This window comes from Anas acuta, chromosome 9 (genome assembly GCF_963932015.1).
Source record: "Anas acuta chromosome 9, bAnaAcu1.1, whole genome shotgun sequence".
NCBI lineage: Eukaryota > Metazoa > Chordata > Aves > Anseriformes > Anatidae > Anas > Anas acuta.
This window is the reverse complement of record NC_088987.1, coordinates 819469-835773: the sequence shown is the minus strand read 5'-3', so window position 1 is coordinate 835773 and position 16305 is coordinate 819469. Positions and strand designations below refer to the sequence as shown.

Below are 16305 nucleotides of genomic sequence, written 5' to 3'. Positions count from 1 at the left end.
GCGTGTGCTCTGTGGCCCCAGGGCCGTGCCCCATCCCCGGGCTGCCCGCAGGGCTGGCGGGCGTCCTGCACCCAAAACACGCCTGCGTCTCCGCGTCCCCCTGTGTCCCCTGCGTCTCCACGTCCTCCTGTGTCCCCGCTGCAGGTGCTGCAGGAGGGTCACCTCTGCCACGGTGGCAGCGAGGGGACCCCTCAGCGCCTCCCCCTGCTCCACCTCCCGCAGCTGCCTGCGAACTGGGGGAGCACTCAGCACTGCGGGTGTCTCCGGGCAAGCAGGGAGCAGCCAGCGCAGGGCCTGCGGGATGGCAGCGCTGGAGCCACGGCCGTGCCCGGGTCAGGACACCCACCTCCTGTTCTGCTGGAGACAGTTAATGAAGCACCACTTCTCGGTTACAAAGCAGAGCACTGAGTTCTCCCAAAGCAACATCAACCAAACCTCAGCAGCCTCCAGAGCTCTCTTCCCTCTCACAATCAGCCAAAACAAAGCTGAAGCAATAGCGCACATCTCTGCAAGCCACGAGACACCAAGTGACTGGGAAAAGCTTGAGAGCAGCTCGTTCAGAGCGCGTGCCACTTGTTTCCATCCTCCAAACTTGTCTGGTGGCTAATTAATTCCAGCACTGACTTTCACTGGGCTGAAGCAGAACTGCCTTTATTTCAAAATAGCCCAGGAGCCTGAGGGGAAATCGAAGCTGTGATGCTGCGAAGCTGATGCTGGGTGTGCTGTGCATGCTGTGGGTGCTGTGCACACTGTGCACGCTGTGGGTGCTGTGCACACTGTGAGTGCTGTGCACACTGTGCACACTGTGAGTGCTGTGCACACTGTGAGTGCTGTGCACGCTGTGCACGCTGTGGGTGCTGCACACTGTGAGTGCTGTGCACACTGTGGGTGCTGTGCACACTGTGGGTGCTGTGCACGCTGTGGGTGCTGTGCATGCTGTGGGTGCTGTGCACGCTGTGCACACTGTGGGTGCTGCACACTGTGAGTGCTGTGCACGCTGTGCACGCTGTGGGTGCTGTGCTAGGGCCACATGTGCAGCTGAGGCAGCAGGGACACTCTCCAGCCACACACTCCAGGTCTCTGCAGCGAGGGGGCCACCACCACTCCCGCCCCTGGCCCTGGGATCTGGCAGAGGGGCACTCCTGGGAAGGGACAGGGACGAAGGCTCTGCAGCCCCACGCCCTGCCATGGGCCCAACTCTTGTGCCCGGTGCCAAGACCCGGGGGCGAGCAGCGCGCCGTGCTGCTGCCGGTGCTGTCACAGCTGCGCGCTGGCCCCGCTGCACTGGGGGTGCCATCTGTGCGTCCTGAGCCCACAGGAAACACAGCCCCGGCTGGCCAGCCTCTGCTGGCACGGGAGCGAAAGGGGCCCAAGCTGCTTCCCACGCACAGTGCTGCCCTGGGACAAGGCTGCTTTATTCTCTGGGGGTACGGATAAAGCAGCGCTGACTGGCAGCACTTGGCAAGCGCCGTTGCCTGTGAGGGCTGCAAGCCCGGCGGTGCCGGTGCCCCAGCCTCTCCGGCCAGGCCGCCTGCTTTCATTAAACGAGCGTGTCCCCGGGGTGCCACCACCACCAAGCCCCACGGGGGTGGCTGTGCTCTGTGCCCCATGGCACCGATCAGTGGCAGACAGGTCCATGAGCACCGGGAGCTCCACAGTGCCCGGCTGCTGGGCCGCTCTGTTCGCCTGCCAGCCCCGAGGCTGATGTCCTTCCTCCAAGCAGAACCACGGTGCCACTGCTCTGCCTGGCTGGAAACCCGGGCTGCTTCCCGTGTCTGTGTCAGCATGCGTGGGGCAAGGTGGGGGCCTCTGTCCCCAGTGCCCCGTCCTAGATGGCTTTGCTCCACCGCCCGGTGCTGCAGCCGTGACCCTCCCTGGCTCTGTACCTTGAACCGCGTGTTTCGGGGTTGCAGCTGCTGCCTTACACTGAATTCCGTAAGGGACAAACTGTGGCCTGTAAGGAGAGCAGCAGACCTGAGGACCAGCCTGCAGCTTGCAATCTGACAGATCCAAAGCAAATAATGGGAAGGGAAGCGGCGCCAGCCCTGACGTGTTCTTACTATCTAACAGTGAGTAGTGGCACAGGGACCCTTTGCATTTTTCTTTTGCTGCTGCCAACATTTCTTTAAGTCACAGCCATGGCATCGATGCTGGCAAAGGAATTAGGCACCTGGGAAATTATTTCCTCCACACACAGGCTGGTAGTTCAGAAGGTTTTGTGACTACTGCATTTGCAAGTTCGTGGGATAAGACATGTTAACAACTTTGCAGGTTTGGAGTCTATGAAAACAGGCGTCACACTCAAATCACTTTCAAAGCAGAGATTTTGAAAACCACTGGCAGCCTGACACGCTTCTCCATATGTTATATAAAGTAGCTCTGTTTACAATATGAGCTGGCAAATATCATATAATAAAACTAATAATTAGATGACACTGAAATGTGACTCACTCACTTTGAGTGATCTCATGTGCATATTTATACCCCTGAAAGCTTCCTGGGAAGGGAGAGCGAAGGCCCCTCGAGGAGCACTGGCCCCACACCAGGTCCCAGGTGGGCTTCTGGGGGCCCCAGCCCCATACCCCGGGATGCTCAGGTACAACGTGCCCAGCTCACGAGGCCTTGGGTGAGAAAAGCGAGGAGTGGTTGCTTTGGCAGCATCAAGTGGGATCATATTGCAGAAAACAGAGAAAAACTGCAGAAAAAATGAAATTCACTGCACTTTGCCAAGGTGAAATTAATTTGCTGTCTTATTTTTGGATACAGCCATCCAGCTGCCACCTCTCGGGTGATTTTCCCGTGGGTGCTGTGTGCACCTCAATGCTGGGGGCTGCACCCCGCTGGGTCGTCCCATTCCACCCACTCCCACCAGCTCTGCTGCTGGTGGAGGTGGTGCCGGACCCATCCCTGCGGCACGGGGCCACCGCTCTGCTCCTGCCTCGCCGCCCAGCTGCGTGTCCTAGGAGCCGCCGAGACTCCCGGCCTTACATCTGGCACTTGATTACAGGTAGCGATGACAGCCAGGTTAGTCACTGCACAGTAATTAAGCCTCAGGTTTTCATTCAGTCTCTGTCATGAGGCATAACAAAGCCACACGGGAGGAGAGCACAAGAGCGCATCCAGCTCCTCTCCACACACCCCAGGAGCTTTGCTCCCCTGAAAGGCTTCAGGAGCATTTCACGACGTGCAAATTGATTTCTGGTGTTTGCTAGGGTAAACCCTGTCAAAAATTAATTGGTTTATCTTGTTCTGGGAGGCAAAATATTGCTTGATGTTTTAAACAACTCAGCCTGGGAGGCAAATCAGAGCCCTCAGAGCACAGCTCCTCGCTGCCACGGTGCCTGCGATGGGGCTCAGCCGAGGGGCATGGGCTGCCCCGTCCTGTCCCTCCGGGATGCTGGGGCTGGGCTCGGGGTCCCCTCAGCCCGGGCACCCACTCTGTGTCCCCACAAGCGGTGTCAGTGCCTGCCTGCAGCAGCTTTCACACGGCGCTGCAAGGAACTGAGGTGAGAGGAGTAAAACTGCTCGCTCTGTGAGGCTCATATTGCAATAAGCAATTTCTAATGGGTCAGTCAAAGTGGAAAAAGAGCATAAATCACCACTGGCTCTCAGAACTTGTGTATACGCACATATTTATACACACAGATATGTGTGTGTGCCTAAATGTAGCTGGGGGGATATTTTTAGACCCAGTGTAAACTGATCCTACTCATAAGCTCTCTGGTTAGTATTAACTGATTAAGAAGAGCCACAACCGAGAGCTTTTGTTTCTGTAAAAGCATAAGGTAGCTGTGGCACCCTGGCAGGGAAGCCGTGCATCGTGCAGTTTGGCTTCCAGACCCCAGCCCACCGGTGGTTTTGGCGGACCCAGCCCCACGGCGCGTGGCCACCTGTGCCCGCCGGTGCCCGGCCCCGCTCTGCACCTCCAGCTCACCACTCCCCGAGCAGCCGCAGGGCTGACACGCACAGCACCAGCTGGGGATCTGCGCCACGGCTCGTCTCTATTTCGGGTGCAGATAACTATACTTAGGGCTGAGTCATCCCTCCAGGATCAGCTGCAGGAGAGCCTAAACCAGCAGAGCCCCCGGCCAGCCCGGCTGGAGCGGCGCAGGGCTGGAGCTGGGCGTGCAGCGAAGCTCCGCCAGCTGCCCTTCAGCACACGGAGAGGACAACCAAGGGCTTGGGAGGCGAGTGTTGCTCATGGAGCCGTCCTGTACGGGGCCCTGCCACCTGGGATCTGCCACCCAAAAATGCCAGTCTGCTCTCCTGTGTGCAAACCCTGAAGGCAGCTGATGACCCAGCAGCTACCTGGGGAACAGCAGTTAAATGGCATCCACGTCTGTGAGCTTCGAGAAGCCGGCTGATGTGCCTACAGCCCGTCGGAGAAACTTTTCAGGGTACTTCTCACCAAACACAGAGGAAGCTGGCCGCAGCAGTGCTAGATATCACGGGTATAATGCCAGTCCTGCCAGCAAACAGCAGAGAGAAATGTTTTTCTTTGCAGATTGATTCCCCATGCAGAAAGGGAAGGCTAGAGAACATTTTCATTGAATCCCATCCAAACACTCAAGTCAGTCTTTCCCATCTGCTTGAAGTGAGGGTTTAGCTGGTGATGTGCCTCCCTGGTCTCGTTGCACCTCTTCCCATGCTGCTGCTGGTCACCCGCAGGCCGCTCTTCCTCGGATTTTCCCTGTGCTCGGTTCTCGCCGTCGGTGACATTTTGCCCAGCGCCTCAAGGAAGCAACCTGAGGAGTGAAAGATCATTTTGGTGATTTTCTGACAGTAGCAAGAGCAGGCTTATGAAACTGGAGCTTCTACTCTGAATCGAGTCCCTTAAGTAATATATGAATATTGGCATAATTTTTTTTTTGAAAGCGTTCAACACTGGGAGCTTTATTTTTAGCATGTAAATGTCAACGGCAGCCTTTGAATCCTTCTTTTTCCCACTGCTCCGAGCAGAAACTCCTGCCTTGCCCCAGCTCCCTCCCCGGGCTGAGGCCCCGGGCTCTCGCCATACCCGCGGGGGTCGCGGTGCTGGGGCCAGGGGGGGGCCGGGGCGGGCAGGGTGGGGGCACAGCCCCTCCCCAGCTCTCGCCCTTCCCCGGGCGACTTTGTTTTAAAACAAGCAGTCTTTGAAAAATCTAGGGCAAGAGCGTCTCTTGCCAAAATTAGTCTTCGTGCAAGAGCATGAGAAGGAATGTTAATGGGTAGCCAGTATGTGTGGATGGAGGGAAATGAGCCTGTTTTTACTATCTAAGTGCTGGTTTAAATAAGGCCTGTAATATCAAACAGCTTTGCCGCGCTTGCAGATATTTTTTGCAGGTAGCATCAGTGCCACGGCTCAGTGACACGCAGAATGTTGAACAACAACTTAACTTCTCCGCTTGTGCCAAACGTGTCCCGACACATCTCTGGGGCGGAGGAAAGCTGCAGCACAGAAGGAAGTGCAGGCAGAGCCTGGCCACGCTGCTTCTCTCTGGCCTGGCTGTTGTTGCCACAAAGGTAATTGCTACAGAAACCCTTCCAGTCCATTCCTTGTGTTTTATTTGCACACCCGCAGTGCTTCCTTGCCCGGGCATGGTGCAGCCCCTGCCCTGGACGTGCTGGGGAGCGGGACAGGAGGAGGCAAAGCCCATCCTGCCCTGCGTCCCAGGCACTGCTCTCAGCCCTGCACGGGGCCGGCACTCGGCGTGGGATGGAGTGGGAATGGGGCTGGGAAAAGGAACGGGGACAGGGCTGGGAATGGGGACAGTCGTGCCCTTCGTGCTCATGCTGCTGCCCCAAGCAGCTCCGTGGAGGTGTGCGTTCCAGTGACGGGATAAATATAATAGAATACAGGCAGCGAGGGGTTGCTGGGAGGAAATAATTACCCGACTGCCCTGCCTCTTGCCGGCACAGCCCAGGCCCTCGCAGCGGGCTCCGACCGGCCCCGCCGCCTCCTGCGGCACCTCCAGGCACCGGCGGCTGGGGAGCTCGTACAAGCAGTGCCCCAAGGGTTTGGTGGTTTGTCATTCCTTTTCGGCTTTGTAAACTGACATGCGTTTCCTCCCTATAGCAAAGTGGCTTGTTATTTTTGCTGGGCTCTTATAGGCTTTGCCAGTGCTGGTGTCACGTTTTCTGCCAAAGCCGTGCGTGCTTCCCATGCCGTGCTGCGGCACTGCGGCAGGGTCACCGGCCTGCAGCTCTTCTGGAGCGGGAGCAAAGGCACACCACTCACTGCCACTGCTGGTTCCGTGGGATGTACTGGTGTGCCCGTAGGCTGTGATAAAGTCTGCGTTACTTCACTTTGACCCGCTCACTGTTGGTGCAGGAGGGGCTGGCCCAGCAGCGGGTTATTTCTGGCCACCACAGCAGTGCTGACACCGGGCTTTCCTGGGATGGCAATTTGGAGGCTTTAAAGAAGTATCAGCAGCCTCTCGTAATGGCAGTGTCGTTCAATGAATCTCCCATAATAAACGGCCAGTGACATCAGACATAAATCATCTCTCCTCTACAATGCTACGTTAACCTATTTTCCTTGTATAACCATGCTTCTCTGGAGCTTACACCTAGGATACTAAAATTCTACCATGCAAATTGCCTGCAAAGAGTTAACTTTGCATGGTTTCTTAAAAGTGCTCTTTAATTATGAAATTAAAAATAATACCAGCATAATACTTGGTACCAAGCTGCGTATAACCCCGAAGCTTCTCCCAGCTGGCGGCCAGAAGGAGAGACCACGTGAGCGAGGTTCCACCCGCGGCTGCAGGGCTGGGAAGTTTAAATACAGCATAAAGTTGTTTTCATAATGTTGACTTTTTTACAGGCAACAGAAATTCTGATTTTCAGCTACCTTCCCTGTGCACCAGGCCTCTCCCTGTGGTTTCTTTTGCTGCTGCTCAGGTCCCACTCTGCAGGACCACCAGCAGACCTGCCTGAAGGGGAGGCAGGGGGCAGGACTGATTCGAATTGTTTACTGGGGAACCAGGAAGGCCGTAATGGTGCCTCACAAAGAGAGGTGTGAACCTGTCAGTGCTCGAGCTGTGTGCCTGCTGCAGGAGCCCTGTGTGGACGTGTGACCCCACCCCGTGCCTACGAACACCCCCAGCGCCCTGCTGTCCTCCCGGTGCCTTATGTCGAGGCACTGCTGGCATTTGCAACACCCACACTCAGCTGCCACAGCATCCTGCAAAGCCTCGGGGATTTATATCCCTGCCAGCAGCCTAGCTTCAGCCTCGCCAGCACCGGGCCACGCCGTGTCGTTCACGCTCAGACCCACAGCCATGCTGGGGAACTGGGGCTGGGAGCATGGGGCAGGACCGGGGCTGGACGGGGGTCCCAGCGGGGGGTCCCCCAGGCACCCTGAGCGCTGGGATCCTGGTACAGCACAGACAAAAACCAGAAAATGCTTTTTTTTTACAGTGAGGGTGGTCCAACATCAGCACCCCACGGAGGTCGTGGATCCCCATCCCTGCAGCACGGCCCCAGCAGCGGGTGCAGTGCCCCTGCTCCCTGCAGGGCTGGCACTGGGGGCCCCCACCTCTGACCCTGTACTATCAGACTAGGTACGGATAAAAAAGGAGGTTAAACATTTTAATCATTTTTTGAAATGTTAAGCCATTTGGAAAGGAGCAGTCCCTCCTTCATTCCTGCAACAGAATCAGCACGCTGCAGCCAGTGCCAAAGAGAAAGAAAAGTCTCTGCACAGACAGATGCAGCTCCTTATCTGTGCGGGGTAGGGGATGTGCTACTGCCCGCCAGGGAAGGCTGCAGCCACCGACAGTCCCGGAGTGACAAATACCCGAGGCCGAGAGGGAGCGGGCAGGGAGAGCAGGGGCAGGCAGAGCCAGGAACAGGAGGGCAGGGACAGGGAGCTGGAACTGGTTTCTCCCCGGCCAGACTGGAAATGACGACAGGGCCTGGTGCGGGTGGGAAGCAGCCGCAGGTCTCGGGCAGAGCCGTGCTCGGTGCCCCCGTCCCACCGTGAGGGAGGGCGCCCACGGAGCTCAGCACCGCGCGGCCTGCACGAGGCCTCCTCGCCTGGCCGGGCCGCTTGAAACACACGCATTTTGTAAGCCCTTTGTTACCTATTTTTAACCACGTATCGCTGTCTGAAGAATCACCTAGAAATGTGAATTAACCGCAATAACACAAAAGGCAGGAAAAGTGTTTCAGAATTTTATTGGTGCCTGTTCCAGCGAAGGTTGCTAGGTACAGTGCCAGTAACTCTGCGGCTGCAGCTCTGCTGTCACTAAAAATAGGTACAACTTCAAAAGCCATGCCTAACACCAAATGTACGTGCAAACAAACCTGTGCTTGATTAAAAACCCAAACCTTCTTATTCATTAAAATTACATACAAATAAGGGGATTTTTTTTACTACTATTTAATTAAAGCAGTTACATAACCTGAGAAGCTGAAATACCAAGTAACACTGTCTCTGCAGATTTTGCAAAGTCAATTTTCACTAATATTTACACAAAAATTGAACTTAGCAATATAGAAATCACAGTACGAGAGAAAAATAAACATTTTCACATATATCCTTGAAACACCCTGTAATTCATAGTCAGAAAATACGTCGTGGCCTTAATTCACAAGTTGTATGTCTCCAAAGTACTCGAAATCATCGTGCCAATACAATTAGACTCCAGATGTAATATTCAGTAGTAGATTCTGATCATGTTCCAAGGACTTGAAGTTAGAAGTAACACGAGTTTAGGTGGGGTGACACGGCGCTGTTTAAGCAGCTCTACCTTTTTGAAGCTAAGTGCTTCCAGCGCAGCTCTCCGCCAGCCGCCCCAGGCCCAGAATCGCCTCCCGCAGCTTCGCCTCTGCAGCCCCAGCGCCCACAGGACCCAGCCCATGCCGGGAGGAGCGCGGCGGCCTCTCCCATGGCCCTTGTTCTGCCTCAGCTGCTGGTTAATTGGGTCAGTCTGGGCAATTTGCTGCGTTTCCATGAGTCCCTCCCGTACAAAGGTGGCTGTGCCCAGGAGGGGCACAAGCGCTGTGACAGGAGCTTGGTACGCGCACTGCTGGTGAGCAGTGGGCACCCATCGGTGCTGCGCTTCCCATCGCTGCTCCTGGAGGTCGTCAGGCGGCTGCTCAGGAACTCTGAAAACCTTTTTCATATTCAAATAGAAAGAACTTCAGCCTGAAGCTTCCTGCAAAATCTTCACAAGGTTAACCAGTGCAGATAGCGAGTACAAGTGCATAGACTTGGAAAAATGAGCTTTTCACAGGAATAAGCAATATCCGTTTTAGGACGTATCACTCTATTAATCTTTGTTCTGGCCTGATCTGGAGACAAAAAATAGTAACAGGGGAAAAAACATCCCAGTGAGGCGATTAGCAGGGTTTGGTGTCTCCTGTCCCCGCTGGGGCCCGCCTGTTTGACTGTTACAGACCTTGCTGGTCAGGTAGGGCTTTGCTCCAGCAGTGGGAAAGAGCAGACGCTTTGCATGATGCATTCTTACCGGGTTTTGGAGGGATTAGAGCTCGCAAGACAAGCGAGTTGTGCTCAGCCTGCTCCAGACTCAGCCCTGCAACCGCGGGGCATGCGAGGAGCCAGCTGCTCGGGCAGGCAGACCTCTGCGAGGCGACCCCCAGCCTCACAGCCCCACAGCCCCCTGCCCTGTCCCTGTGGGAAGGAGGGGAGCGGGATGCCAGGCAGAGGAAAGCCCAGAATGACCCCTTCTGCTGGGCTCACGCAGCGTGACCGAGGGTTTATTCTGTGGGCTGACGCTATGAAAACAAATCTTCATTTCTGTGCTTGGACATAAACAGGAAGCCTGCGGTCTGCTGCCTGTGGAATCCCCTCCTTAAGCAGCAGTTGTCCCGCAGATTCTCATCGCTCCGAGCCTCAGCACCACGGGACAGGCCGGGCTGGGAGGCAGCTGGGCAGGCCATTTAGTGCTGGCTGTGCAAAGCAGGGGCAGCTAAGATACTCTTGATCTGATTTCATCTACTTTGTATCATATGAAGTGGATTCAAAACAAACAAACAAACAAACAAAATAGAGTAGAATAGAATAGTTCGGTTGTAAGGGACCTTCAAATCCTAGATGTTATGAAAACCTCTGAACTGACAGCAGATCATGTGTAGGTTTCATACTGATTTCATTTTGTATTAAAGATTACAATATGTGGGCGTTAATGGGCAGAAATGAGGAAAAAAATTAACCCCATGAACTGCAGGAAGCAAAATATAATCAATGAATAACAATTTGTTTCTGCGTGGATGATGATAGAATGCTTTCCTAAGTCTAAAGCTCATAAATAAGTATTTACCTCAAACTTCTTTTGGCATCTTCAGTGAATGATTTATATTTATTAAAAGATTCCTAATTGACACAGAGGAAAAATAGGTTAAAGGCATAATCATGAAATGTTTGATTTCATTTGCTAGTCAAAGGCTAATGCAGCACGAGGGAAGATGGAGCTTTTAGGTGGTCTTGTAGTTAGTTGATGAGCTGAATCTGGCTCCCACTAACACAGCCCGTTGTCATCATTGCTAATTAATTAACAATGCCAGCCAAAGCCCACAGGCTGTAATTGAGATTGCATAGTCTTTGCACATCAGATAGGTCAGAAAGGAACTTCAGTAAAGCGGCTTAGGGAAAGGCTTCTTCAGTGATACCCATCACAAATAACCAAACGGATGTCCATGGACTGACTGTTTTTCACTACTGTAGTAAGGGTAAGTACCAAAAGGGAAATATTTAACAACAGACTTGCCAAGCTCCCCCGGAGCCCATAGCTGCAGCCAGCACACTGCCTTGGTCTTCATCCCAGCAGTGTCCCCCGTGCCCGAGCAGGCTCCCCGCTGCTGGGGCAGCCCAACACACGCGATTCTGTGATGCTGCAGGTAACGAGCAGCCAGGTGGGAGGAGATACAAATTGGGTGTGATTGTGCAGTGCCTCTGACTAACCTACTGCAAAAACAACAGCGCTTTCAAAAAAAAAGAAAAAAAAAAAAAGCAGGATCTACATAAGATTGTGAGGATCAGCCTCAAGTTCCAGCAGGTCTCAGTGCTGGCTGTGGCACCTCGGTGTGTGTGCAGCTGGGAACCGCATGGGAGTAGGATGTGGTTTGAGGGGTTAGCTCTCCAGGTCACAGGAGATAAAAGAAGGAAAACAAACTGTGTGTAAACTGTGTTTAATGATCCTTCTCGGGGTCAGCGGGAGGCTCCCGTACACCTCTGTGGGGTGAAGATGCTGCGGGAAGCTGCCTGCCCTTGCTGCTCAGCAGTAAAAAGGGTCTCTGTTAAATAAAATATCAGCACAGACCTCAGCAACGCACCGGGTGACCACACCGGTCAAATTGCAGAGCTCTCTTCAGTGAGGCAAGATGAAGCAGAGATCTTACAGCTGCTTCAGGATGAGTGCACAAAATCCACCCCAGGAGCTCAAGACCCATGTTTGTGGGGAAGGTACTGCCGTTTGCATCTCGGGGGGGGGGGATTTTCCCCAGCAGGCTCTCAGTGCAGACAGGTGGGTTTCTCCTGCAGCATGCCAAACCTGGGGTCCCTGGGCTTGTACAATTTGGTTGCACTTGAACTATATGCAGTGTAAGAGCCAGCCAACTTTGCCGTATTAGAGAGGCACACTGCAAAAAGACTTTGAGCAACTACAGAAGGACCAGCCTGGGTGCAAGGCTTTTGTTCTGCTGTGTCTCCGCGTTTAGGACCTTTTTTTGGACATGACTTGGTGGAACATTTTATTTCCTAACTGAAAGAAAGAAAAAAGGGAAATAGACTACAAAACTCTGGGACACGAATACAATTTTAAACCTAGAGAAGCAGATCCAGAGCGTATCATATTTTAATGTGCTCCCTCTGCTTAATTCATCTGCCATTCTAAACAAGATGTGCCTCGGCTGAATGAAGACTCAAATAATCACATAATAGAAGAAGTCATTTATTCTGAACCAGTCTCATTCTCTGGTGATATAAATAGGCTGTGCTATTCTACAGTGTTTTGTCAGTAGGGATTAATTAGCAATTGACCCTTGGTTGGGATTTTTTCACTCTCTCCATTTTTCATCTTACAGTGCTAAATGGGATCTTAACATTGCTTCAAGAAGCTATGCTTCCTAAGCAGTAGTTTAATTTATCTCTAGGCTATATATTAGTAGTTTAATTTATCTCTAGGTTATATATCAAGAGTGAATAGTCAGGGTGGAATTGAGTTTATTATAAAGATGTTCTGTTAGAAGACACAGTAGTACAATGATTTAAACATGCTGTTAAATTTTCCATTAATGCCCAATTCTGAATATGAACACGGAGAACCACACTTTACATACTTTACATTTAGTTTTCTAATAAATAAGTTCAATAAATAGGGACTTTGCAGATTAAGAAGCTGTATGTCTGAACAGAAGCTGCTTTACAACGATGTCAAAAAGTAACGAGGCTACTCCTGTTTGTTACCAACCACTGAAAATCAGTAAGCAAAATATAAATATTTTACTCTTACTATGAAGACTGGAGGAATGAGGATCTGCTTAAATCACCCCTAGGATTACACAGAACTTAATTTTGTACACTAAATTTATCATTTAAAGCATGCCTTCATACTGCTTTTAACACACAATATTTTCAAACACATTTCTTAAAAATATGAGAAATGAATGACTGCCCATGTAAGGTTTCATCTGTGCTCTGATCACTAGCTCTTGTATTACACAACATTTCAGCTTGACTAATTTTAGATGACCTATTCCACATTTGGAGAAGATATACAACAAACGGGTAGATTTAGTCTGTAGTATATTGCAACATCTTGTTAATACAGTAATTTGTCACAATACCAAAAAATTAATTCCCTCCCAATTATTTATACATATATATAATATAAACCATATATATATCGTTTTTTATAGGTATATTCTTGGGAAACAACTTTCATGTTCTCTGTAAAGATTGCCAGGAACAGAAATATTCTGGCACCAAAAGAAACCGCAGGTGACTCGGGTGATGTAGTTCCACTCCTCTACAAGGCACGGCCAGTCCCAGCAGACATGTTTCTGGCGCTCTACCCGTAAAGACCTGCAGGACGACCGCAACCACGAGCGGCCAAGGGCAGGGGCTGCAGCACGCAGTGCCCAGGCAGGATCAGGCCGCCGGCCCCTGTGCACACACCGTGCTCCAGCAGCAGCTCACGGAGCACACCGCTGCCCGCGGGTGCGAGGCAGGTGCCTGCACCGGCTCCCGGAGCCACCCACCCGCCCGCGCGGCGGTCTGCTGCGGGTTCCGCGTCTGCCACGAGCAGCCGCCGTGAACTGAAAGCATAATCATGCACACACGTCGGCAAGCCTATCTTTTGTAACACGCTGGCATTCGAAGACTGAATCATAAACGTTACCAAACTACCAAATAATTATCAACACTAGAAGTAGATGAAGAAATAATGAAACCGTAAAGGTGTGCCAGCCGCACCAGGACCGTGATTTACACACTTGTTTACAATGGCAAGCGAGCGAAAGGACAGCACCGAGGCTCAGTATGTGGACTGAGCATCAGAAGAGAAGATGCTGCTCTTTCTTACTTTTATTTCCTATTTTTAAAGGGAGGCTAATGAAGATCGCTTTGAGTGTGGGAGACTAAGTCACTGAAACAGAAGCACTTTGATTGCTTTCTTCCTTTAGGGGATTTACTTCATTTTACTTTATCTGACACAAGTCAGAAAGAAACGAGAACATTGTAAGGAGAAGGAAAGCTGAATTTTGACATGTTATTCTCCATTAAGATTAAAGTTCTTCCACTTACTTTGTTAAGTTTTTTTCTAAGATCAGAAAAAGAGGCTTTATCTAAAATGAGTTTGAGAGACTGATAAATTTTCCTCACACACTTGTAGCACTATCGCGTCCTACTCTGTCAAAGTGGAGGATTTTTGCAAACCGTTCCCAAATCTTTCGCATTAATTCACAAACTTGTATCTCCATTCTGCTTATACTCTGATAAAATATTGAGAGTCATTTCCTCACTTTTGGACTGCACATTGTGTTCACTTCTTCGGGAGGATTTCCTGGTTGCCCTGGAAAGCCGCCTTCGAAAGGTGTCACCTGCCAGGAAATAAAGAATGGGGTCTACACAGCTGTTGAGGCTGGCCAGACCCCTCGTCACTTGGTAAGTGGCATAAACCTTATCGTTGAAGGCACACATTTGTGGAGTCTGAAAATCCACCCTGGCTCTTAGATTTAAGGTCTTCATCACGTGGAAGGGAAGATACGACACAGCAAAGACTGTCAACACAATAATAACCAGGTAAATCGACTTTCTCCTAAGAGGAGAGTTGTCCAAATCTTTGTAAATCAAAGCTTTCACAATTAGTCCGTAACAGCCAAGAATCACTATGAACGGGATGCAGAACATGAACACCGTGGTGCACATGCTGTAAATGAAGTAACTTCTCAGGTAATCATCGGTCGTGGTGTCGTAGCACGTGATGGTTTTATTTCTCCTTATCCCCGTTCCCGAGTAGAAGAGTATCGGCGAAATCACGGCCACCACGATGACCCAGACCAGGGTGCTGATGTAAACGGCGTTCTTCTTCTTCAGCCTCCCCAGCGACTTCAGGGGGTGCACGACGCCCGTGTACCTGTGCACGCTGATGCATGTAAGAAACAAAATACTGCCATAGAGGTTCACGTGGAAAATGAACCTCTGCAGTTTGCACATGATATCCCCGAAGATCCAGTCGGTTTTATTGAAGTAGTAAAAGATGAGGGCGGGCAGCGTCAAGACGTACAAGAAGTCGGCCAACGCCAGGTTGAACATGTAAACTGAGATGCCGCTCCAAGGCCTCATGTGGAAGACAAACATCCAGATCGCCACGCTGTTTCCCAAAAATCCAGTGATGAAGACTAGAATGTAGACGGTGGGCAGGTAGTAGAACTGGAAGCCGGTTTTGGTCAGGGAGCACTTGGTGGTGGCATTTCCCGCCGGCCAGCCGCTGCCGGACAACAGGTTGGGTTCAGTTCCATTCAAAGCAGCAGAGATGAGGGCTTCGGTCATGATCTTTCCAGCAGGGTCACATAAGCCTGAGGTGAAGCAGCAAAGTCTCTACAGGGCCAGCGGCGCATCTGAAAGACAGCGACACAAGCGCAAAGGGAGCCTGGCGGGATGCACGGGCTGCCGGGCCGCCTTCCGAGCGCTCCGGCCGGGGGAGCCCACGCGTGCGGCTGGGCGCCGGGCTCGGCGCTGGGCTCCAAACCCCTCCCGGGGGGCGCCCCCTGCCCGCCGCGGCCACGGCACGGCTCGGATCGGATGGGATGGGATGGGCTCGGCTCAGCTCGACACGGCGAGGCTGGACGGGACGGGACGGGACGGGACGGGACGGGACGGGACGGGACGGGACGGGAGGCGCGGAGCGCGCACCGAGAGCGCAGCGGCGGCCGCCCCGGGACGCGGCGCAGCTCCGGGCGGCGGTGCCGCGGGTGGGGGGCACCGCGGGTACCGGGGATGGGGGCACCGCCGCTCCGCCCGCGCCCCTCCGCCCCGCTCCGCTCCGCTCCCCCCCGCAGCCCCCGGGCAGCCGCCGCCGCCCTCGCCCCCCGCCGCCCCCCGCTCCCCCCCGGCGCCCCCACCTGCCTCCCGCTCGGCTCCGCTCTCGGCCGGGGCGCGGCGTCCCGCCCGCGGCTGCCATGGCCGGGCCGGTCCCGTGTCGGGGCCGGGGCTGCTGGCGGGTGGGAGGCCGGGAGCCGCGGGACGGCCCCTGCCTGGCGCCGCCGCGGGGAGCGCGGCCGCAGCCCCGGTGCCGCGGGAGGCTCCGCGCCGGCCGCGGGCGGGGGCGGGCGGGGGCCGGGGGGGGCCGGCTCCCGGCGCCGGCTCTGCCCAGGGGCGCGCCGCCCGCCCCCCGCACCGCCCTCGCCCGCAGCCGGGCGGCGCTCGGGGCCGCTCCCCGCCCTCGCCCTGCCGGGGCCGGGGCCGCCAGGGGACCCTCCCCCCGGGCAGGCGGACCCCCCCTCGGGACAGACAGACGCCCCCCCGGGACAGACAGACCTTCCCCCGGCGCCCCTCCCGCCGCCCACCCACGCGGGACACGATCGCGGGTGGGCCCGGCCCCGGCGAGCCCCCGGTGCTCGGTGCTGCGGGGGGCAGCGGCTCCCTGGAGCCCCCGGGGGGGTCCGGCCGGGGCAACCTGCTGGCTCCGGCGCACCGAGCCCCGGGCTGCTCCCAGCTGAAAGCTGCGCCTGAGCCGGAGGGCTGCTGGTGCCTCATGAATATGTATTCCTCTCAAACTTTTGAGGCTGCCTGAATGATAAAACTACTTTGTCGGGAGAGCTTAATTGGGAAATCAGCTGCGCATTGTGCCCCTGTAG

The 16305-nt window shown here is 53.9% G+C and overlaps 1 protein-coding gene across 2 annotated transcripts; it reads right to left on the bottom strand.

Moving 5' to 3' along the window:
• Nucleotides 1–12152: 12152 nt before the first annotated feature.
• P2RY1 (purinergic receptor P2Y1) lies at nt 12153–15804 on the bottom strand. Of its 2 annotated transcripts, none has more exons than XM_068691990.1 (2): nt 15571–15804; nt 12153–15066 (listed from the first exon to the last, which is right to left on the bottom strand). In XM_068691990.1, exon 2 carries the CDS (start codon nt 14996–14998, stop codon nt 13907–13909), a length of 1092 nt encoding a protein of 363 aa, XP_068548091.1. In that variant the 5' UTR covers nt 14999–15066; nt 15571–15804; the 3' UTR covers nt 12153–13906. The 2 variants fall into 2 exon arrangements, with proteins under 2 accessions (XP_068548091.1, XP_068548092.1); XM_068691991.1 differs by having other exon boundaries at nt 15575–15804.
• Between the last annotated feature and the right edge of the window lie 501 nt (nt 15805–16305).

Bases quoted from the DNA above. Each gene is read 5' to 3' on its own strand.
- P2RY1 (XM_068691990.1), bottom strand. From the start codon at position 14,998: ATGACCGAAGCCCTCATCTCTGCTGCTTTGAATGGAACTGAACCCAAC.